This window comes from Ipomoea nil, unplaced genomic scaffold, assembly GCF_001879475.1.
Source record: "Ipomoea nil cultivar Tokyo-kokei standard unplaced genomic scaffold, Asagao_1.1 scaffold0188, whole genome shotgun sequence".
Taxonomy (NCBI): domain Eukaryota; kingdom Viridiplantae; phylum Streptophyta; class Magnoliopsida; order Solanales; family Convolvulaceae; genus Ipomoea; species Ipomoea nil.
Window position 1 is genome coordinate 4,522,090 of NW_017616616.1, and position 22,746 is coordinate 4,544,835.

The 22,746-nt window shown below is 37.5% G+C and overlaps 5 protein-coding genes across 8 annotated transcripts; 1 reads left to right on the forward strand and 4 right to left on the reverse strand.

Moving 5' to 3' along the window:
• Nucleotides 1-143: 143 nt before the first annotated feature.
• On the reverse strand, nt 144-1,822 carry LOC109185362 (GDSL esterase/lipase At4g01130-like). Of its 2 annotated transcripts, none has more exons than XM_019335362.1 (5): nt 1,566-1,822; nt 1,240-1,470; nt 979-1,136; nt 602-872; nt 144-518 (listed from the first exon to the last, which is right to left on the reverse strand). In XM_019335362.1, exons 1-5 carry the CDS (start codon nt 1,807-1,809, stop codon nt 250-252), a joined length of 1,173 nt encoding a protein of 390 aa, XP_019190907.1. In that variant the 5' UTR covers nt 1,810-1,822; the 3' UTR covers nt 144-249. The 2 variants fall into 2 exon arrangements, with proteins under 2 accessions (XP_019190907.1, XP_019190899.1); XM_019335354.1 differs by having other exon boundaries at nt 1,240-1,476.
• Nucleotides 1,823-2,067: 245 nt separating this feature from the next.
• Nucleotides 2,068-9,583, reverse strand: LOC109185348 (GDSL esterase/lipase At4g01130-like). 2 transcript variants are annotated; one of them, XM_019335342.1, is made up of 7 exons: nt 9,495-9,583; nt 5,889-5,958; nt 3,714-3,895; nt 3,118-3,348; nt 2,851-3,008; nt 2,502-2,772; nt 2,068-2,426 (listed from the first exon to the last, which is right to left on the reverse strand). In XM_019335342.1, exons 2-7 carry the CDS (start codon nt 5,954-5,956, stop codon nt 2,158-2,160), a joined length of 1,179 nt encoding a protein of 392 aa, XP_019190887.1. In that variant the 5' UTR covers nt 5,957-5,958; nt 9,495-9,583; the 3' UTR covers nt 2,068-2,157. The 2 variants fall into 2 exon arrangements, with proteins under 2 accessions (XP_019190887.1, XP_019190879.1); XM_019335334.1 differs by lacking the exons at nt 5,889-5,958; nt 9,495-9,583 and having other exon boundaries at nt 3,714-4,062.
• Nucleotides 6,512-8,710, reverse strand: LOC109185332 (GDSL esterase/lipase At4g01130-like). Its single transcript, XM_019335310.1, has 6 exons — nt 8,606-8,710; nt 8,222-8,488; nt 7,573-7,800; nt 7,311-7,489; nt 6,950-7,220; nt 6,512-6,866 (listed from the first exon to the last, which is right to left on the reverse strand). Exons 2-6 carry the CDS (start codon nt 8,472-8,474, stop codon nt 6,598-6,600), a joined length of 1,200 nt encoding a protein of 399 aa, XP_019190855.1. The 5' UTR covers nt 8,475-8,488; nt 8,606-8,710; the 3' UTR covers nt 6,512-6,597.
• LOC109185341 (GDSL esterase/lipase At4g01130-like) lies at nt 9,336-11,401 on the reverse strand. The gene is made up of 6 exons (XM_019335321.1): nt 11,365-11,401; nt 11,014-11,331; nt 10,397-10,624; nt 10,137-10,312; nt 9,733-10,003; nt 9,336-9,634 (listed from the first exon to the last, which is right to left on the reverse strand). Exons 2-6 carry the CDS (start codon nt 11,258-11,260, stop codon nt 9,363-9,365), a joined length of 1,194 nt encoding a protein of 397 aa, XP_019190866.1. The 5' UTR covers nt 11,261-11,331; nt 11,365-11,401; the 3' UTR covers nt 9,336-9,362.
• A 5,622-nt stretch (nt 11,402-17,023) lies between these two features.
• LOC109185391 (transcriptional activator TAF-1-like) lies at nt 17,024-21,141 on the forward strand. Of its 2 annotated transcripts, none has more exons than XM_019335399.1 (13): nt 17,024-17,194; nt 18,191-18,374; nt 18,505-18,549; nt 18,637-18,732; nt 18,895-18,978; nt 19,078-19,134; nt 19,360-19,520; nt 19,610-19,652; nt 19,750-19,798; nt 19,875-20,110; nt 20,193-20,270; nt 20,360-20,485; nt 20,569-21,141. In XM_019335399.1, exons 2-13 carry the CDS (start codon nt 18,315-18,317, stop codon nt 20,815-20,817), a joined length of 1,284 nt encoding a protein of 427 aa, XP_019190944.1. In that variant the 5' UTR covers nt 17,024-17,194; nt 18,191-18,314; the 3' UTR covers nt 20,818-21,141. The 2 variants fall into 2 exon arrangements, with proteins under 2 accessions (XP_019190944.1, XP_019190953.1); XM_019335408.1 differs by having other exon boundaries at nt 17,034-17,194; nt 20,581-21,141.
• Nucleotides 21,142-22,746: the final 1,605 nt, after the last annotated feature.

Genomic DNA, 22,746 nt, shown 5'->3' on the forward strand with positions numbered 1-22,746 from the left:
CCCCAAAAAAAAATCAAATTTTACAAAAATAACTAAATATATTTTGGACCTGAACATTAGTGTTTCATGAGTAACCATCATTGAGTTAAATTATCTGTCTGTGTTCATAAAATTACGGTTAATCTGAATCAAAAACATATATGTCAACACAACATTCTGGTAAATTGTACTATACGATACGATGTTTTCCTCGATCAAGAGTTTGATCGATCAATTGTTGTCAAACAAAGATTGTTTTTAGCTAGATAGTTAGCCTATAGGATTGATATCACAGAAGTTGTGGAGTGGAAATGGAGGATCAAAATAAGAGCCACTGAAAATGGCCTGTACAGTGACTTTGTTTGCTGCATCTGTAAGATGAAATCCATCCCAGCTCACATAGTTGTATGGATCCTCACAAGCTTCTGCGGTGACTGTCTGTCCGTTCAGAACATTCGTGTCTCCACAGAACAATTCCTTCTTGAAGTTATAGTCCCCTCCTCCATACCCACAGCACACTTTTGTCCCATACTTCAATCCTGCAGACAATATATAGTTAGCATTAATTAAGGTAAGTATTACAGTTTTAATTTGTGGTCTTAATTAGTATGTATATAAATACCATGGGATGTGGGGTGCTGGAAGAGCTCCAAGATGATACTATGAGTGTCCACATAAACCACATTTGCATCCTTAATATCTTGTCTTGTCTGTCTCAGTGCATCTTTAAGGATGTTGTTGTAGTCCGCTACTGCATTGTTGTACGATTTCAGGCACCCGAACTGGTCTAAATCAGAAGTGTTGTGAGAAAGTTTGGCCAGAAATGATGGATAGCAGCCGATTGGTGCAAGATTCAGAATGAAAAATGTTCGGCCACCCAACAAGTAAATATCCTGATTGATGACAGACATTCAAGAATCAAGATTCAAGAATCACATTAATTTAATTAATTACTCCGTAATTAATTGCATATATATATATATAGTACTAAGTTGCTACCTTGATGGTTTTAGTGATCTGAGCGACCACTTCGGGTAAGGACTGGTTGACTCCACTTATACCCAGTGATGCCAAGTCGAAAATGAAGTCATTTTGGCCAATGTAGAATGTGTACAGTGCTTTTCCAAATATGTTTTTGGGAGGAAGTTTTGTATTTCCTGACACACATATAATATTCTGAATTGGTTTATATATCTCAATCTGCGGGGAAAATTAATTTGTTCGGAATTAACTAGGAATATAATGAGGGAGTTATTGTACCATGGTTGTAGGAATGATGTTGTTCTTGTTCTTGTTCTTGTTCATCAACCATAACCTTAAACTGCTTGAATTGGTTGAACTGAATTGCCAGGGAGAAAGGGCTGATACCAGTATCAATCAGGGAACCATGCGGCCGCCTAACAGTGGAAGCCATTGATGCAAAGTTGGCGCCATTTCTGTAATCTGATCCTATTGACTTCAAGTATGGACTCAGGAATGCCAATCCTAAACCTTGTGCTTCTCGACAAACCAACCAACTTATTAACGTTAATGGAAGTTGACACAACAAAATATATATGTAAGTTATTAGTGAAAGTAATTATTACCAAGAAAATCAACGATGACTCTGCCGTCGGTGTACCGTCCCACCGGTTTCTTGAAGTAAGTCATGCCGTGGGGAGGACGCTGAGCCGGAAAAGCTGCCCAGAAACCTCCGGTGTCGGTGTTGGAATCGCCGAAGTTAAAGATGGCCGGAAAAGAACAATTGGTTTCATATCCGGCCACTGCCGTTGCCGTCAAAACTGCCAAAAACACACAGAATTCCCACGCATTACCCATCGCCTCTTTCATCTGTATCTGTACGTGGCGTTAGCTCAGCTTGATCAATTCGTATAATGCTTTTATATATATATATATATATATATATATATATATATATATATATATATATATATATATATATAGCTCAGAATTTTTAGAGTGTTATAGCTAATTAAGGTTCATGCTCCACCCACCCATTTTATGTAACATGTTGTTAGATTATGAGTAAGGTAAGGTTAACCAAATAAACTCAATATAGTAATTAATTCAAACTATAATTAAGAACTTTATTACTCAAAATCTCCAATGTAACAGATTCATGCTTTCCAATTTTCCATAACTAATAACTAAGAGAGAAAATTAAGCTAATAATTAAGGCTAGCCTATAGGATGGATATGACAGAAGTGGTGGAGTGGAAATGGAGGATCAAAATAAGAGCCATTAAAAATAGCTTTTGCAGTGAGTTTATTTGCAGCGTCTGTGGCGTGTATTCCATCCCAGCTCACGTAGTTGTATGGATCCTCACAAGCTCCCGCGCTCACGGTCTGCCCGTTCACAACTTTCGTGTTTCCACAGAACACTTCCTTGTTGAAGTTATAGTCCCCTCCTCCATACCCGCAGCACGCTTTTGTTCCATACTTCAATCCTGCACACAAACAACATCATTAAAACATACATAGTATTATATGTTAAAGCTGTCTTGTGGTCTTAATTAGTATACCGTGGGATGTGGGGTGCTGGAAGAGCTCCAGGAGGATACTATGAGTGTCCACATAAACCACATTTGCATCCTTAAGATCTTGTCTTGTCTGTCTTAGTGCATCTTTTAGCATGTTGTTGTAGTCCACCACTGCATTGTTGTACGATTTCATGCACCCAAACTGGTCTATATCAGAATTATTGTGAGGAAGTTCAACCAGAAATGCTGGATAGCAGCCAATTGGTGCTAGGTTCAGAATGAAAAATGTTCGGCCCCCCAACGTGTAAATATCCTGATAATGACAGACAGTTAAGATTCAAGAATTACATTAATTGCATGCATAGTACTATGTTAGTTAGGTTGTGTTTACCTTGATGGTGCTCGCGATCTGACCAACCACTTCAGGTAAGAATTGCTTGACTCCATTTATGCCCAGTGATGCCAAATTGCCAGTGAAGTCATTTTGGCCAATGTAGAATGTGTACAGTGCTTTTCCAAATATGTTTTTAGGTGGTAATTTTGTATTCCCTGAAATAATATAACATAATATTCTGAGTTGGCTTAATTAGCTCAATCAGGGAAAATTTAATTTGTTCGGAATTAACTAGGAATCAGGGAGCTGAGTACGTTATTGTACCATGGTTGTAGGAATGATGTTGTTCTTGTTCTTGTTCATCAACCATAACCTTAAACTGCTTGAATTGGTTGAACTGAATTGCCAGGGAGAAAGGGCTGACACCAGTATCAAACAGGGAACTATGCGGCAACCTAACAGTGGAAGCCAATGTTGCAAAGTTGACACCATTTCTGTAATCTGATCCTATTGACTTCAAGTATGGACTCAGGAATGCCAATCCTAAACCTTGTGCTGTGCACATACATCAAACTTCCACTAATTTAATCAACCAACCAACTTATTAACGTTAATGTTAAAACATTATATGATTTTTTTCCTCTTTTATACTTTAATATGTCAAAGACAATGTACAAGAATTGGGACCAGAAGGCATCAATAATTAACATATATATGCATGCATTGTCATATTCTAGCTGGAAGTGGACCAACACATACATCTTTTTTTTTTTGCACTGTCTGTTTGTTTGTTTGTTTGCTCTTTTTTTGTTCTTTTAGGAGTTCTTGAAATGTGAATCACTGAGAAAGTCTGAAACCGCTGCCCAGACAGATAATTATACACGACAAATATATATATGTAAGTTAGTGAAAGTAATTACCAAGAAAATCAACGATGACTCTGCCGTCGGTGGCCCGTCCGACCGGTTTCTTGAAGAAGGTCATGCCGTGCGGAGGGCGCTGAGCCGGAAAAGCTGCCCAGAAACCTCCGGTGTCGGTGTTGGAATCGCCGAAGTTAAAGATGGCCGGAAAAGAACAGTTGGCTACACATCCAGCAGGCACCGCCGTTGCCGTCAAAACTGCCAAAAACACACACATATACAACCCCCACACCTTGTTACTCATCGCCTCTTTCATGTCTGTGTGTACAGTATCTATCGGTAGTGTATTTACCTCAGCTCGATCGATCAAGAAATTAAATATAGACTCCAGATAGTATAGTATGTACGTACTTATATATATATAGCTGAGAATTTTTACTGTGTCATATCAATTATATTGCCATGTCCTCTAGTAGTGTCCACACGTACCACTACTTTATTGCAATATAATAGTCCACACATCACACCCAAGAAGAAAAATTATGTATAAAATTGAAACAATAATCTTATAGTACAAAAATCATGTTTCAACTGCTACTCGATCAAAACTACTCTTTTAGTGGAAATAATTTTTATTTTTATTTACATAAAGGATGGATGAATATTCTTTATCCATATAAATACAGTACTACAAGAGTGTGTGTGTATATATATATATATAAGAGCCAGTATTTTGTTTTCAGAGCAGCTAGCCTATAGGATGGATATGACAGAAGTTGTGAAGTGAAAATGGAGGATCAAAATAAGAGCCACTGAAAATGGCTTGTGCAACCAGTTTGTTTGCTGCGTCTGTGGTGTGTAATCCATCCCATATCACGTAGTTGTATGGATCCTTACAAGCTTCTGCACTCACTATTGCTCCATCCACAACTTTTGCGAGTCCACATAACCATTTCTTGGTAAAATTATAGTCTCCTCCTCCATACCCGCAGCACGCTTTTGTTCCATACTTCAATCCTGTACGTACACAAACAACAACATTAAAGCATACAATTATATATAGTATTATTAAGGTAGTAGTCTTGTGGTCTTAAATTAGTATGTATACCGTGGGATGTTGGGTGCTGGAAGAGGTCCAGGAGGATACTATGAGTGTCCACATAAACCACATTTGCATCCTTAAGATTCTGTCTCGTCTGTCTCACCGTATCTTTCAACATGGTGTTGTAGTCCACCACTGCATTATTGTAGGATATTAGGCACCCGAACTGGTCTATATCGGAAGCTTTGTGAGGAAGTTGGACCAGAAAGATTGGATAGCATCCAATCGGTGCAAGATTCAGAATGAAAAATGTTCTGCCCCCCTGTGCGTAAATATCCTGATACATATATACATAATACATGATATGATGGCAGTCAAGAAAGAAATCACATTGATTTGCATAGTACTATGTTGTTGGAATGAAAACATAAGCTAGCTTTACTTTGATGGTTTTAGCGATCTGAGCGACCACTTCAGGGAAGAACTGCTTGACTCCACTTATACCCAGTGATGTCAAGTTGGCAGTGAAGTCATTTTGGCCAATGTAGAGTGTATAAAGTGCTTTTCCAAATATGTTTTTGGGTGGCAGTACTTCTGTATTATTCCCTGATAGATAGAAACACAATCTGAGGTACAGTCTGTCTGTCTATGTGAATCAGGAAAATTAAAAATTGTTCGGAATTAGCTAGGGACCGGAGTTATTATTGTACCATCGTCGTAGGAATCATGTTCATCAACCATAACCTTAAACTGCTTGAATTGGTCGAACTGAATTGCCAGGGAAAAAGGGCTGATCCTGGAATCAAACGGGGAACTATGCGGCAGCCGAACAGTGGCTTCCGCTGATGCAAAGTTGGCGCCATGTCTGTAATCTGATCCAATTGACTTCAAGTATGGGCTCAAGAATGGCAATCCTAAACCTTGTGCTGCATATATGCACCTCAAACTATATCAACAACAGATTTGTATAGTAGTAAACCTATGCATATTTAATTTAGTGAAAGTAATTACCGAGAAAATCGACAATGACTCTGCCGTCGGTTGTCCGTCCGGCTGGTTTCTCGAAGTAGGTCATGCCATAGGGAGGCCACAGAGCTGGGAAAGCTGCGTAGAAACCTCCGGTGTCGGTGTTGGAATCGCCGAAGTTAAAGATGGCCGGAAAACAACACGTGGCTTCACATCCAGGCACCACTACTGTCGCCGTCAATAATATTGCCAAAAACACACACAATCCCCACGCATTTCTCGTCACCGCTTTCATGTCTGTATCCGTATAGGGAGAGATTTAGACAGAAATAACAATGAAAAATGATTATTATTACTATTCCTATGATCATATCATACATCTGTAATACATAATTGGGAGTAATATATAGTGTTGATATCATAAATGTAATTATAATATTTCCATAATTCACGTAACACTCGTTAAGCTATCAATCCAATGTGACTTCCTCTATTCTTTGTATTCAAATATTCCTTACAATAATATCAACCATTAGATCAGACCATCCACTAGTCATTTTAATTTAGAATTATAGCCAATATTATCATCCATCCGGCCATTAGTTTCTATATTACCATGTCCTCTAGTTCACACTTCTAGTTTGCATCTATATTGTGTCTGTTGGATTGTAGTATCTTTTTATCAGGTGACGCAGAAATTCAAACGCATGCCGCATGACCTTTTGTATGAGGTTGGTTCTGATATCAGTTTAAGATTTCTGGCATTCTTTTAGCTAAAAATGAAATGGGTCAATGCAAGCAAATCATTTTGTAGGAGGAAAAAAAAGATTATTAAAATGACCAAAAAGACTTGAGAAATTATGGTATGTCTTTTTCCATTAATCAATCAACAATCCAACAAGAAATGGAAGAACTAACTGTTTTGTTTTGAGCTAGCTAGCCTATAGGATGGATATGACAGAAGTGGTGAAGTGAAAATGGAGGATCAAAATAAGAGCCATTGAAAATGGCCTGTGCAGTGAGTTTGTTTGCAGCGTCTGTGGCGTGTATTCCATCCCAGCTCACGTAGTTGTATGGATCCTCACAAGCTCCCGCGCTCACTGTCTGCCCGTTCACAACTTTCGTGTGTCCACAGAACACTTCCTTGTTGAAGTTATAGTCCCCTCCTCCATACCCGCAGCACGCTTTTGTTCCATACTTCAATCCTGCACACAAACAACATCATTAAAACCTACATAGTATTATATATTAAAGCTGTCTTGCATGTGGTCTTAATTAGTATGTATACCGTGGGATGTGGGGTGCTGGAAGAGATCCAGGAGGATACTATGAGTGTCCACATATACCACATTTGCATCCTTAAGATTTTTCCTCGTCTGTCTCAGTGCATCTTTCAACATGTTGTTATAGTCCACCACTGCATTATTGTAGGATTTCAGGCAGCCGAACTGGTCTACATCAGATGCGTTGTGAGGAAGCTTCACCAGAAACGCTGGATAGCATCCAACCGGGGCAAGATTCAGGATGAAAAATGTTCTGCCCCCCAATGCGTAAATATCCTGATAGATCAGATAATGGCAATCAAGAATATAAAATAGAATGAAGTTTTGCATCAGACTATATATATATGTTGGTTGTGTTGTTTTTACCTTGATGGTTTTAGCGATCCAAGCAACCACTTGGGGTAAGAACTGCATGACTCCACTTATTCCCAGTGATGTCAAGTTGAGAGTGAAGTCATTTTGGCCAATGTAGAATGTATACAGTGCTTTTCCAAATATGTTTTTGGGTGGCAGTTTTGTATTCCCTGCAGGCACACAAACATAATCTGCGTTAGTAGTTATGTCAATCAGGAAAACATTGTTCGGAATTAACTAGGAAGCATGCAGGGAGTACGTTATTGTACTGTACCATCGTCGTAGGAATGATGTTGTTCTTCTTGTTCATCAACCATAACCTTAAATTGCTTGTATTGGTTGAACTGAATTGCCAGGGAAAAAGGGCTGACCCCGCTATCAAACAGGGAACTATGCGGCAGCATGACAGTGGAAGACACTGTTGCAAAGTTGGCGCCATGTCTGAAATCTGATCCAATTGACTTCAAGTATGGACTCAAGAATGCCAATCCTAAACCTTGTGCTGCAAGCGCATCAATTCAGCAACAAATTCAATTCCGACAAAACATAATCCAGCCCGCACCTATCAGTTAATTTTGCCTTGTTTAATCACTATTAGCTGTTTGACTTTGTTAAACTAACAATCAATATGAGTGTTTTATTAATTAGCTTTTTGTAACAGCTTATTAATCCAAAACACTAAAATTCAAAAAGTTGTTCAAAGTAATTTTTTCGATTAGCTTTTTGGGAAAAAGTCATTTTGTATGTAATCTCCTGTCAAGCTAACAGCTAATTTACATCTTTATGCAATCAACTAATGTTATCTAGTCAAACACAGTAACTTAATTAGCTAACAGCTATTTACCAAACACCCTCATTATATACATATAACAAAATATGATTCATTGATGTATAGATAAAGTTAGATCAGAGGATGTAGTTACCAAGAAAATCAACAATGACTCTGCCGTCGGTTGCCCGTCCGACCGGTTTCTTGAAGTAGGTCATGCCATAGGGAGGCACCAGAGACGGGAAAGCCGCGAAGAAACCTCCGGTGTCGGTGTTGGAATCGCCGAAATTAAAGATGGCTGGAAAAGAACACGTGGCTTTACATCCAGGAACGACCACCATTGCCGTCAGAACTACTGCCAAAAAAACATGGAATACCCACGTAGTATTACTCATCGCCTCTGTCATGTCTGTGGCTGAATCTGTAATGTCAACTCAGCTGGATCAAGTCATCAAGATAGATGCAGAATGCAGTTTACTGTACAGTTTGTATACTTGAATACAACTAAGACTTTTCACAAGAAGCAAAAGTATCTTACGAAGAATCTTTTGGGAAAAGCGGATTGATGGCTTTTTTCTCCCTCTGATGAAGGGTTTCTCCTCCTTGTCCCGGCCTGGTGACGAGTTTTCTGCTAACTTTCCTTGGGCTGATTATTAGTTTCTCCATCGCTTTAATGGCGAGGTTTTATGTTGTTCTTAACTCTTCTACCTACCTTGTGTACCCTGCTTCCTATGCATTTATGGCGAGTGTTAATGGCATCCTTTACACCAACCAACCAACCTGTGAGCTGTTTCAAGATTCTCATATTACCTCCCATCACCCCACACAGAACACCCACATTACCATCACAGATTACGACCTATCTGGAAACCTCGTACTTCTCTTGGATTGCAACTACTACCTTAACCACCCCCAGATCGTGATGGCTTCATCCTGCAGCAATGATACAGTGCACATGGAGATGGAATATGCAGCTTTTTCTCTGGGAGACAATGAGGAGACGGAGTTCCTGGTTGAGGAAGGAAGCGAGGAAGACTGTTTGATTGAAACACCATTCATGCTTGTAGTATCTTTTTTATCAGGTGACGCAGAAATTCAAACGCATGCATGACCTTTGTATGAGGTTGGTTCTGATATCAGTTTAAGATTTTTTGGCATTCTTTTAGCTAAGAATGAAATGAGTCAATGCAAGCAAATCATTTTGTAGGAGGAAAAAAAGATTATTATACTTTTTCCATTAATCAATCAACAATCCAACAAGAAATGGAAGAACTAACTATTTTGTTACCAGCTAGCTAGCCTATAAGATGGATATGACAGAATTGGTGGTGAAGTGAAAATGGAGGATCAAAAAGAGAGCCATTGAAAATGGCGTGTGCAGTGAGTTTGTTTGCTGCATCTGTAAGATGAAATCCATCCCAGCTCACATAGTTGTATGGATCCTTACAAGCTTCTGCATTCACTTTCTTTCCATTCACAAATTTTGTGCTTCCACATACCACTTCCTTGTTAAAGTTATAGTCCCCTCCTCCATACCCGCAGCACGCTTTTGTTCCAAACTTCAATCCTGCACACAAATTAAACAACATCGTTAAAACATATAAGCTAGCTAGGTAGCATTATATTATAGTTTTATTTGTCTGTCTTATAATATAATATATGTACCGTGGGATGTGGGGTGCTGGAAGAGGTCCAGGAGGATACTATGAGTGTCCACATATACCAAATTTGCATCCTTAAGATTTTTCCTCGTCTGTCTCAGTGCATCTTTCAACATGTTGTTATAGTCCACCACTGCATTATTGTAGGATTTCAGGCAGCCAAACTGGTCTACATCAGATGCATTGTGAGGAAGCTTCACCAGAAGCCCTGGATAGCATCCAACCGGTGCAAGATTCAGGATGAAAAATGTTCTGCCCCCCAATGCGTAAATATCCTGATAGATCAGATAATTTAATGGCAGTCAAGAATATATTATATAATCACATTGCATATATATATATATATATATATTTATATAGTACTATGTTGCTGGAATAAAAACAGAATGTTGGTTGTGTTGTTTTTACCTTGATGGTTTTAGCGATCTGGGCAACCACTTGGGGTAAGAACTGCATGACTCCACTTATTCCCAGTGATGTCAAGTTGAGAGTGAAGTCATTTTGGCCAATGTAGAATGTATACAGTGCTTTTCCAAATATGTTTTTGGGTGGCAGGTTTGTATTCCCAAGCACACAAACATAATCTGCGTTAGTAGTTTATGTCAATCAGGAAAACATTGTTCGGAATTAACTAGGAAGCATGCAGGGAGTACGTTATTGTACTGTACCATGGTCGTAGGAATGATGTTCTTCTTCTTCTTCATCAACCATAACCTTAAATTGCTTGAATTGGTTGAACTGAATTGCCAGGGAAAAAGGGCTGACCCGGCTATCGAACAGGGAACTATGCGGCGGCATGACAGTGGAAGACACTGTTGCAAAGTTGGCGCCATGTCTGTAATCTGATCCAATTGACTTCAAGTATGGACTCAGGAATGGCAATCCTAAACCTTGTGCTGCAAGTGCATCAATCCAGCAACAAATTCAATTCCGACATAACATAAACCAGCCCGCACATATTGGCCCATAAAATAGTTAGCCTCTAATTTTAGCTTGTTTGACAACTATTAGCAGTTTAACTTAATTAAACAATCAACATGAATGTTTGATTAATTAGCTTTTCATAACAGTTTATTGCTCCAAACACTAAAATTCAAGTTGCTCAAATCAATTTTTTCGATCAATTTTCTGAAAAAGTCATTTTATATGTAATTAACAATTAATTTATTAAACATCTTTTTATAATCAGCTAATGTTATCAACTAGTCAAATCTACTAACACAATCAGCTAACAAAATATGATGCATTGATGTATAGATAAAGTTAGATCAGAGGATGTAGTTACCAAGAAAATCAACAATGACTCTGCCGTCGGTTGCCCGTCCGACCGGTTTCTTGAAGTAGGTCATGCCATAGGGAGGCACCAGAGACGGGAAAGCCGCGAAGAAACCTCCGGTGTCGGTGTTGGAATCACCGAAATTAAAGATGGCCGGAAAAGAACACGTGGCTTTACATCTAGGAACGACCGCCGTCAGAACTACTGCCAAAAAAACATGGAATACCCACGTAGTATTACTCATCGCCTCTATCATGTCTGTGGCTGATCTGTAATGTCAACTCAGCTGGATCAAGTCATCAAGATAGATGCAGTGTACTGTGCAGTTTGTATATTACTAAGAATTTTCACAATGATGTATTGCCATGTGCTCTAGTCCACTCTACTGGTTTTACATGCATTTTTAAATCTTAATTTATTGATATCTCTGGTTAAAATTTAATGAGGGTTTATAATAACTTTAATATAAAAATGCCTTTTGAAAAAATAATGATAGTTAGATTGGAATGGTTTCATTATTCTCGTTGAATTCATTAATATAGATTAGAACAAAGTACATTTGAAAGAAAGGAAGAAGGGGAATATATATACCTCCATTCCATACGATCTCATAAGGGAGGAATACAAAAGTATAAAACTACCCTTAAGCAAGCTGGGCCTAGCCGAAATGGGTGTATTGGGCTTGTTGACTAATGTTCAGATAGCCTAAATTTTTATCAGGCCGACAATCAGCAAAATGTATTAAATCTTGGACTGTCGGCCCATTACGAAAAAAAATTACTAAATTATGGTTGTAACATCTCTATCAGATCGCCTAGGAAAACTTATCAAAGGACATCACCATGTAGTCCACGTCAACTGGGTCCCACATTTCGCAAACCATCGGCTATCCTAGTCACTGGGTAAACTCATGTGCTTGTAGACACGTCATTCTGTCGGTAAAGGCCACCACGTCATACCATTGTCCCTTTCTCTCTCTCTCCCTCTCCACCGTGATGAGCGCTTTGTACGTCCATACCCTTTATCATTATTCAACGGCCATGATTTCCCGTGATGAACACACGTCCTCCCCCAAATAAAAAAAAATAATTTATTATTATTATTTTCACTTGCATTATCATGCTACGCAATAATAAATAAATAAATAAATAAAAAGATTAATGAATCGATGCGTACACAAAAGGGTTAGGCGGACATGTATGTGAAAGGTCGTGAGGATGAGCTGGCTTAGGGAACAAGGTGGGGCCCGCGGCTGCTGAAATGGTTGTGGATCAGACACGTCGAATCATGGACCAAAAATGCACCGACATCAGCAAAAGCTGTAAAGGGGCCCACATGAGCATGTACGTGTAGAGATGCTTTCCCTTTCACCGTTGGCAGTTGGGACAATTGCTAATCCCTGAGGATTGTGCAGCGTGGCTCCTTCTCCTCCGCTGGATTGGCTCTTGCATTGGCCGTAGATCACTCTAAATTAAAAGTACGATCCGGGTGCCGATATTGCTACTGACCTTCCTAAAAATTATTTAGCAGAGCCCTGGGCTTACACGTGGACACATGGTTTTTTTTTTTTTTTTTTTTTTTTGGGTTATATATATATGAGAAAATCGTAATTGTAATCCATTAATTGTGATTATAGAAAATGGTTATTTTAGTTCATTAATTTTATATATTCAAATTGAAAATTCAGTTTATGAATTATGATTATACGTAAATTTTTTTATTTAATTATGTGTAAAGTGGTCGTTTTAACCCATCACTAACTAATATGTCATAGGTCAAGGTTCACAATGCATTGTGAATTCTCGTACATGTGTATGTGTCTTATATTGTGAGTTTTTGTGTCTTGTGTTATGAATGTGATATAGAGGAGTTGGACCTATAATTTAAAGAACAAATAAGAGAACTATTGGAGATGTCCTAAGTGTAGCAATATGCATTTAATGGAAGCTAAGATGTAAATATCTCAAGGGATATTCCTCTAATATTTATAATGAATAAGTGAGAGTATGGGAGAGTTTGCCTTAATTATTTATTTTAAATACATGCTAACTAAAATGATGTAACAGTCAATAAATTAAACTATAAATGTAGTCCACTGGTATCGGATTGCTCCCCTAGGTGGGAGGTGATGGGTTTGAACCTCGATTGAGACAGTAGTGTGTATTTGTAGGGTATCCCCATCCTTATAATAAAAAAAAAAAAACTAAACTATAAATAAATTAAAAGAGGGATGCATGAAACTTGACACCTTCATCCTACCATGTAAATTCTTAGCTAAATTATAAATAGACTACAAAGAACCATGTCTCTTGATTTTATAAAAGGGGTTGAAAAGAAATTGTGTTTCATTTTTTTTTTTTTTAGTAAATCAAAGGATGACATGTTCGCATAAAATAGAAAATGGAATAGAATGTGAGAGTTTGTGTAATATTATTATAGTTAAAACTCTATTTAAATAAATACAAATATCCAATAAATGTACTTATTAATATCATAAAGTTGTGTTTTAACTATTTAAATGTATATCATGTTTCATTGTAAATTATAATTTATAGGAATCAATATAAAAACAATATAAACCATCATAATATATATAATTAATAACATCTTATCATTATTAATAGTAAACAAATAATAAACAATAAAGAGCATCACGCTTAGGTAATGCATATAAAGTGATCAATCAATACATTACTTTTTTTTTTTTTGTTTATAGGAGCACTAAGAAAAATTGTGACTTGCTGCGCCAACAAATACGACTTGACATTAGTCTGTCACTTTAGCCTCAATCAATCGCCAATGCCCTTACATTAACGTGGAAGTGCTACTATTGAACATTGACTTTTTTATGGTTTAGACAATTAATGGGAAGTGATTAGTGACGGGACCCCCCCCCCCCCCAAAAAAAAAAAAAAAAAAACTCTCAAGATAATAGTTCTATAGTTGAGAATCTGTATTTAAAATTTACTTCCCTTAGGATTGATTTTTTTTTTTTTTTTTTTTTGGTAATTATACATTTTGGTGTTGATTATTGAAGTTGGGCTTGCTCGATTTACTATCACCTCATGGATCTTGGGTTGATTAATTGGGTCCATGATATAGTTTGATGAAATTGAGATATATAAAAAAATATTTAAGTCATGTTGTATTTTATTTGCTATTCCTGGTGTTTAATTTATTTAATCCATAATCTCAAAATAAAACTATATGTTTTATTTTAAGCGTGACTGAAAATATAAATACTAAAGGTGTGTTTGGTTCAAGTTATATAACATAATCAAGGGAATGTGAGCTTTGAAATGTCACATTTTCATGTTTGGTTTATGTTATCTTATTTTCCTAAGGGAATGCAACTTTCCTTAATGAATGTAATATACCTTCCACCAGTGGCGGAGCCAGAAAATAATGTGAGTGGGGGCGTATTTAACTCCAGATCTCACTTCTAAGAAAAAATTGCATCTTTCACAATTCTGTTTGAATTAATTTGAATACAATGAAGTATAATATAAACTTTTTGACTACATAATGATTCAAAAAAAGTAGACTTAAAAAATATTTAATTTATTGAATGGTAAGAAGAGCTAAAATAAAGAAAAGAAGCTAAAATATATATGCAAAAAAAGTAGAATTAAAAAGAATACATTTAATTTATTGAAGAGTTAGAATAAAGATAAGAAGCTAAAAGCCTAAAACATATAAAAATGCTATTAGCAAGTTTTGAACTTGAGACTTTCCATATCATATTCAAGGTCCTTTCCACTGATCTATTGAGCATTTTTGTGATTTACACATATACTTATATATTAGAACAAAGGGTTGAGGGGGGGGGGGGGGGGGGGGGGGGGGGGGGGGGGCATTGGCCCTCACTGCCCCCATTGTGGCTCCGCCACTGCCTTCCACATAAGATTTTTAAGAGAATGTGATTCCCTTACAAATCTTAGGTAATCTAACATTCACATGCACATTTGTTATTTTGCCATTTTAATAATAATAATAATAATAATAATAATAATAATAATTATTGTTATTATTGTTATTATTTTATATATATATATATATATATATATATATATATATATATATATATATATCTTTTTTTATGTTAGCTTATTATACATATCATATTTAATTATTTTTATATTTATATATTTATTTTATTTCTGATTATATCATGTTATATTATAAAGTAATTTTGTTTCTCAAGTTCAAGCTCTTAGTTAATTATTTTTAAATCATGTACTTATATTTGTTACCATTGCCTTATTTAATTAATTTATTTTAATTTTGAAGCTAGTTTATTGAAATACATAAACATATGTTAAGGGTATTAAAGTAAAAAAAAAAAATTAGTATAACATAAAAGATAACCCCTAAACCAAATATGTTTATATTACATACCTCAATTTTAACCAAACACATGAATCTAACATTCTCGGTAATCTAACATTCCCAGCAATCTAACATTCCCTAAGGTAATCTAACATTCCTTGAACCAAACGACCCCTAAAGGAATAAGCACAGACAAAGGGTACTGGTCATTCGAATTAAAGCAAGAATGTTGTGTATCTAGACTAGCAACGTAACACACCTTATTATTACAATTAATGCATTATATTCGTGTCGTATTTCTAGACAAAGATAGCATCTAAACGTTACAATGGGACAAATAGTGTATAAACGCGTGTCTACTGACAGCTTTCCTGTAGACACGACAAAGATAGACAAAGAATGTTGTGTATCCAGACTAGCAAAGTAACGGACCTTATTACAATTAATGTGTTATATTCGTGTTATATTTCTAGACAAAGATAGCATTTAAACGTAAAAAATGGGACAAACAGTGTATAAACACGTGTCTACAGGCAGATCTCCTTGTAATAAGGGTTGTCAGCGAGAATATAGTATAATTATAACAGACTATGCGTGTATCATGAATCAATAACTGTGTCAATCAGTTGCGGATTTTTGAATGACAACAGATCGAATATTGTTGAAAAAAAGAAGAAGCATAAAGTGACTATTTTGTAGTACAAGTATATGTGGGTTGTGATCCACTTTCGATTCGGGGTTGAGTTAAAGTGGATTATGATTCTTCATAATGAAACGAAGAGATCGCTCAAAACAAATAATGAGTGGATGAGAAATTGATTTTCAAAGTAGATGTTTTTAGTTGGAAAATGAAAGTGGAAAGGGTTGGAAGAAACCATTGTCCTATATTGATTTATAAAGTGAGTTTGCACCACTATATATATAAGATCTATTTTTTTTAAAAAAGTTGTGTTTTATAGCATAAAGGCTAATGGAAGTGTGTTTCGCACAACTACTTGAATTAACTCCTTCACTTTTCCTTATTATGTTTGTTATTTTTTCATGAATAATATTTTTCATAGTATTATATCTCTAACATTCCTAACAAGTATTCCAAACTCTACAATATAGTATCCCTATCTAAGGCCTTTATTGTGTTATTTATCATGATCTTAAGCCCGAATTGCTTACTTTTAGTTTTGATGCTTTGAAGCAAATGTAATTAGATTTTATTAGGAGCTTAGGAAACATTTTATTTAGACTTGTAGAGACTTTTACGTCATATACTATCGTGTCGTGAAAAATATGTCGACTATGCTTTCCTATATGTTCATTTAATAAAATTATTAACTATTCATATGACAAGACCATTTCGGATTTGAAATATCCTATACAATATAGTTAAATCTTCAAATTTATTTTCTTATTTTATTTTTTTACATCTTTGATTGGATTAAAAAAATCGTTTTCGATATGACCACGTCACCCACATTACTGGCGGTATTAGTTGGCCAGTGAGACGCCGAAGCGCGGGACGCGTAGATCGAAGCCCCACGCGACACGTGTACGACAGAGTTGACGTTGGAATCCGCTGGTGCGATTCTCTAGGTGCCAGCTCACGCACCCAACCTAGCCCCTCCCCCACCATACATACATCGTACATTGCTCTTTCCCTACACGTGTTCCGTGACGTGGATGTCGCCTTGTCTCTCCCCCTCTCTCTCTATTGTGTGTACGAGGTCCATAAACACACTTCGACTTTCCTCCCTTCTCTGTTTTCTGAGCTCTTTCTGGAAAGAAAATTTATAGAGAAAATGTCGACCTTTTCAGACTGTTAGCTTCCGGAATTCCGTGTTCCGCGGAGCTTCTTCTCGAGTTTAAGGTAAATGTTTCGCGTCAAAATTTCGTTGAAATTTCTATCTTTCAATTGAATTCTCTTGGAATTATGATTATTTGTTTTTATTTTTTTAGCATTTCAAATTTAAGGGCAACAGAATGTTAAAATGACTGTCGAATTAGATGATTAGCTAATTCCTTGAATTAATTTTATTTTTTTCGAGTTAATTAAGGATAATAGGATTCGTGATTTGTGTTTGAGTTCCAGTTGTGTATGTTCCTGGAAAACTGAAGAGGATAACTTTGTTCTTCCATACAAGGTTATCCTTGGGTTCAAAGTTTTCTTCTAGTCTGAGCTTTCTCGGTTTTAGTTGGGAGCTGCAATTGGACAATTACGTCCCTGAGTTCTACCTCTTTTTACCTTTCGTTTAATATTAAAAAGTAATTCTTTTGAAATTCTGTGTAAGAATGAGGTCTAATTACTTACAGTACATGCTTTCCAGAAAGGTTAATTTTGTAGTGAATGCACAAATTATTCCCTGTTGTCCCGTTTGGATTCTCTATATTGAACAAAGGTATCAACTTGGAGAATTGAAGAGGAAAATGAGAAATAGACAAGATCCTTTGATTTAAGGAAAGGTGGTCCTTTGTGTTTACTTATCAAATGTTAACAAGATTGTATTCCTTCATGGTCTGTGCTCTCTGGAGTTGATAACTCAGATCTGATCATCTGAATCAAGATTATCTATCTAATCATATTCCAGTCTGCAATTCTAAAAACTTATCTTTTACGCATTTTTGTGGTGAAGATGAATTCTTAAACCTGTAAAATTCTAATTGACTGATAGCGTGGAGTGTATGCTGAATGCGATCTGAGGAATAAATGGATCTCCTCCATTTGAAGATCGGGAGTTTAGGATCTTTTGTGCTTTAATCTGTTCTGTGTTTTTCTCGTGTTGCGTCCCTTCCTTAACTAGCCTAAAAGTTTCCAACTTTATGTTCTTGAAAACCCGAGATGTAACTTCAATTTATATATATGCAGTTTGTTCAGCTTGAAGTCTTCAGAACAGTTTCAATACAGCTGCTTAGCTTAATTTGATTGGTGAATAAAAGGGAACTTCTTCATCTTCTATTGAATTGCTAGAGTAGCTAGTTGGTTATTAATCATGGAAAACAGCGAGGAAGGGAAATCTTCTAAGCCCGAGAAATCATCTTCATCTACACCGGTGAGCAGAAAAATGCAAAAAACAGCATTTGTTAAAGCTATGAAATTCGCATTTATAGTTGCGATAACTGTTGTGCATTTCACATTTTTCTCCTACAACCGTCGATTTATTGTCTTTCAATTATTGACAGGATCAGGGTAATGCTCAAATGTATCTTGATTGGGCAGCGATACAGGTAGATGGGACTTAACATGTTCTTACTCTGGTGTTGTTTAGCGATTGTACGTTGTTAGTAATGTGCTATCTATGTGTCGATCTTCAGGCCTATTATGGTCCTCGGCTTGCCATACCTCCATATTTCAACTCAGCTGTTCCACCCGGTCATGCCCCGCACCCATACATGTGGGGGCCACCGCAGGTATTAAAACAAACTTATCATGGCAGTCAATTCTGTTTGAGTCATGTGCTGTACTGGAAGTTTAATGTCTTTTAACCTATCAAGAAAATCCGTTTGTCTTTTCGAACAAAAGAATTATTCTAGTATTGATTACTTCTTGCTGTGATCGATAATTTGTTTCAGCCTATGATGCCGCCACCTTATGGGGCACCATATGCAGCTATATATGCTCATGGAGGAGTTTATGCACATCCTGGAGTTCCGATTGTAAGTATGCAAATTAATTTTTAACACGGAACATTAATCTTCTTGCAGTTTTGCCCTCGAGTTTATCATGTGCATTGATTCTTTTTCCTATAATTCTAGGGGTCACATTCTCATGGTCATGAGATTTCTCCATCCGCTGCTATTAATGAAGCAACGGTAAAACCATTTGTCCTTTTAGCTTTTTATTGCCTGGTGTAATTGTCCTAGCAACTGCATCAGGACATGTGGTATCCCATTTTGCTGACTGTGGCTCTGTTTGGCAGAGCTTATAGCTGATTTTAAGCTACTAATAAGTTATAAGCTCTGTTTGGTAATGTTCTCAAAATAAGCTAGTAGCTTAAAATAAGAACACTACTGATTCAATATCTCGGTATCATTTAGGCTGCTGCTTCTATGGGTACGGATACATCTGGTAAATCTTCGGGAAATGCAGATCGAGGTTTGATGAGTAAACTGAAAGGGTTTGACGGGCTTGGAATGTCAATAGGAAATGGCAATTCGGACGGTGGCAAGGGAGGAGCAGACCACACGCATTCCCAGAGGTTTGTGAATTAACTTCAGTAGCATAGACTTGTTAAGAAATAATTTGGACAATTCAAACTAATTGGTAGTTATTGTTTGTCGTAAACAGCATGGAAACTGAAGGGTCCAGTGATGGAAGTAATGCAGATACAGTAAGTGGTTTTTCTAGTACAGTCGAATAATGTTTTGTTTTGTCGTATCAGAAGGATGAATGTAGATTAATCTGAATCATGTTCCCCCGCTATCCAGGTGGGTGAAAACACTAAGAAAAGAAGCCGGGAGACGACTCCAACTAATGGTAAGAGTTATCCTGTCGTCAATTGTTACACTTTCTACCTTCGTGTCTTTGATTCTTCAACTTCAATTCCTGACAGCTGATAAGACAACAAATGGCTATCCAACTTCTGCTGGGGAATTCAATGGAGCTTCTAAGAAACTAACACCCATGACTATTCCTCCGAATTTACCCGGGCAAGTTATGGGAACAGTGGTTTCCCCTAACATGACAACATCGCTAGATCTAAGAAGCCCTCCCAGTGCAAATCTGAAGGCCAGCCCGACTAATGTTCCACAGCTTAGCCCGCAAATGGCAACTGAAACTTGGGCCCAGGTATTCTTCCATGGCTAAATTTAAACTAGCATATGAGTATTCAAATCATTATATGAGGTTTCTGATTTTCTATATGTATCAGAATGAGCGTGAACAAAAGCGTGAGAAGAGGAAACAGTCTAACCGGGAATCTGCTAGGAGATCAAGATTGAGAAAACAGGTAAGATCTTTCTTTATTTCAGTCGTCTACAAGCTTTATCATGGATGATTCGATCTTCTCCTTACATTACATTCATTTGTTCCATTCAGGCTGAGACTGAAGAGTTAGCCAAGCGGGTGCAATCATTAACTTCTGAGAATATAAACCTTAAATCTGAGATAAACAAACTAACAGAGAACTCGGAGAAGTTGAAGCTTGAAAATGCTGCTCTCATGGTACATACAAGATTGCTTTTTTAATTTGCATGCATATTAGATTATTATATTTTAGATTAGAAGATGAAAAGGTTGTGTGTTAGTTGAAATTACAGGAGAGGCTGAAAGCTGAGAAACTGGGACAAATGGAAGAGATAAGTTTAGGTAAGATTGATGAGAAGAAGAGGCTGCAACCGGTGGCTACAGCCGACCTACTTGCACGAGTCAACAACTCGGATTGTGTAGATAGAAATGGCGAGGAAGGTGAAGTGTATGACAGCAACAACTCGAGAACGAAACTCCATCAGCTCCTCGATGCAAGCCCCAGAACCGATGCAGTGGCAGCTAGGTGATAAAAGCCGCCCGCATTTGTGAAGTTGTGAGCCATTTCCAGTGTTGAAACTTGATGATGATCATGTGATTTTGGCATATTAATCAGTCCAAAATTACTGCTAGCTAACTGTTAGAAACCAAAAAAAGAAGAAGGTGCAGATACCTAATTGTACGTAATTTGTACTGTTAAACCTCGGCAGACTGTGACTCAGCTTTTTGGCTCTCCAGAGTGCCTTACTGGCCATGATAGGAGCTGTAAATTGGAAAACTATCGCTCTGAAAACTTGACTTAAGAAATGTAATGACATGAAGGGTTGTGTGTATTCATATGTGAGCTCTTCCTTCACATCAACTCTTTATATTCTTTGATTACATGTCCAATATCGAGCGCTTTGTGACCCTTATCGAAAGGGCTTGCACTTATCCAACACCATGGGCAATAGATCGATAGTTCAACTTGCGCTTAACCTGCACTAAGCAGAGGAGTTTTTTGCACTTTTGGTCCCATGACTATAGTGACATTATCAGAATTGATCAACGACTTTCAAACTTTGCAATTTTAGTCCACGACTATTGTTTTTTTTGGCAAAATGTCCTTCCGGCCACTTTTCCATCAAATTCCACCAGAATAAATTTTTTTTTTTTTATTTTTAAGAGGGCTAAATTGACATGTTTAAGAGGGCGTGTATTACTAATTGTTTGCTTCCATATTTTGCAATAAAGAATTGTTAAGGGAAATGTCAAATTTAGCCCTCTTAAAAATGAAGAAATTTTACTCCGGTGAAATTTTGACTGAAAAGTGACCGGAAGGACCATTTTTGCCAAAAAAACAATAGTCGTGGACTAAAATTGCAAGATTTGAAAGTCGTGGATCAATTCTCTTAGTGCCACTAAAGTCGTGGAAACAAAAGTGCAAAAAATTCCTAAGCAAAGTAATAGGCAGCTTTTAGGAAAAGTTAACATTAGAATATTATAATTATTAATTTAATTGTTCAATCGATCAACTTAATTCGGACCCATCACCTCTTTCCTTAAGCAAGCAAAGAATACACTTGATCTCAATTTGAAGACAAACTAATCGAAAAATGGCCCAAGCTCCTCCGCTATTGGATTGGATTACTAGCATTACAAGTTGTCATACCATAAACCAGAGTCCACAGATGAACCCTGATCCATGGTATAACAACACGTATTGTTGGTGATGGGGTTATAGAATGTTGGCCTATGTCTTGTATTTGAGGGGGGCCAGACCCAAAGGAAAATGGGGCAAGGCAGAAGTCAAGGTGGTGCAAGGGGAGGTCAGTGCAAGGCAGGTGAGGAAAGGGTGTAAGGAAGGAGACGGCGACGCGGAACGGAAGACGGGGGCGCTGGCTGTCCAAGGCCGAGGCGCCCCCGAGGGACCAGTCGTGCCCCCAGGCACCCCGGTAGCATGTCCGGTTGCCTGGGGTGGCGGCTAGTCGGGCCGCCACCCGGCGCGCGGGGCAATGCGCTCAATCGGCGTGCATGTCTGCGTCCCGTGGATGAGCTCTCTGTGTTCCTTGGGCACGCGGTATGTTGGCGGCTGGTGGGGTGGTTGAGGCAGTTGACAGACGTTGAGTACATGGGACGCGTGTCGGAAGGTAGATAATGCCCCTCAAATGCTGTACACGTGAAGGTACAAGATCGTCCACCAACAATATAAGGGGGGGGGGGGGGGGGGGGTTGGCACAAGTATGGCATCCCTCACACATCATCTACACTCCTGGTTCAGTGGTTTGGTTTCCTCCCTCGCTACTAGTGTGACTAGGTTCGAGTCTGTTTGGTAATGTAATTAGGCATCTTATAGCATATTTATTTATTAGTCCCTCATTCCTTTATTTTATTATATTTGTTCTCTAGTTGATAATACTAATTTCCGGATGTCGGTTGTGTGTACTGTATGTAATATGTATGTATGAACAAGAAAGCAA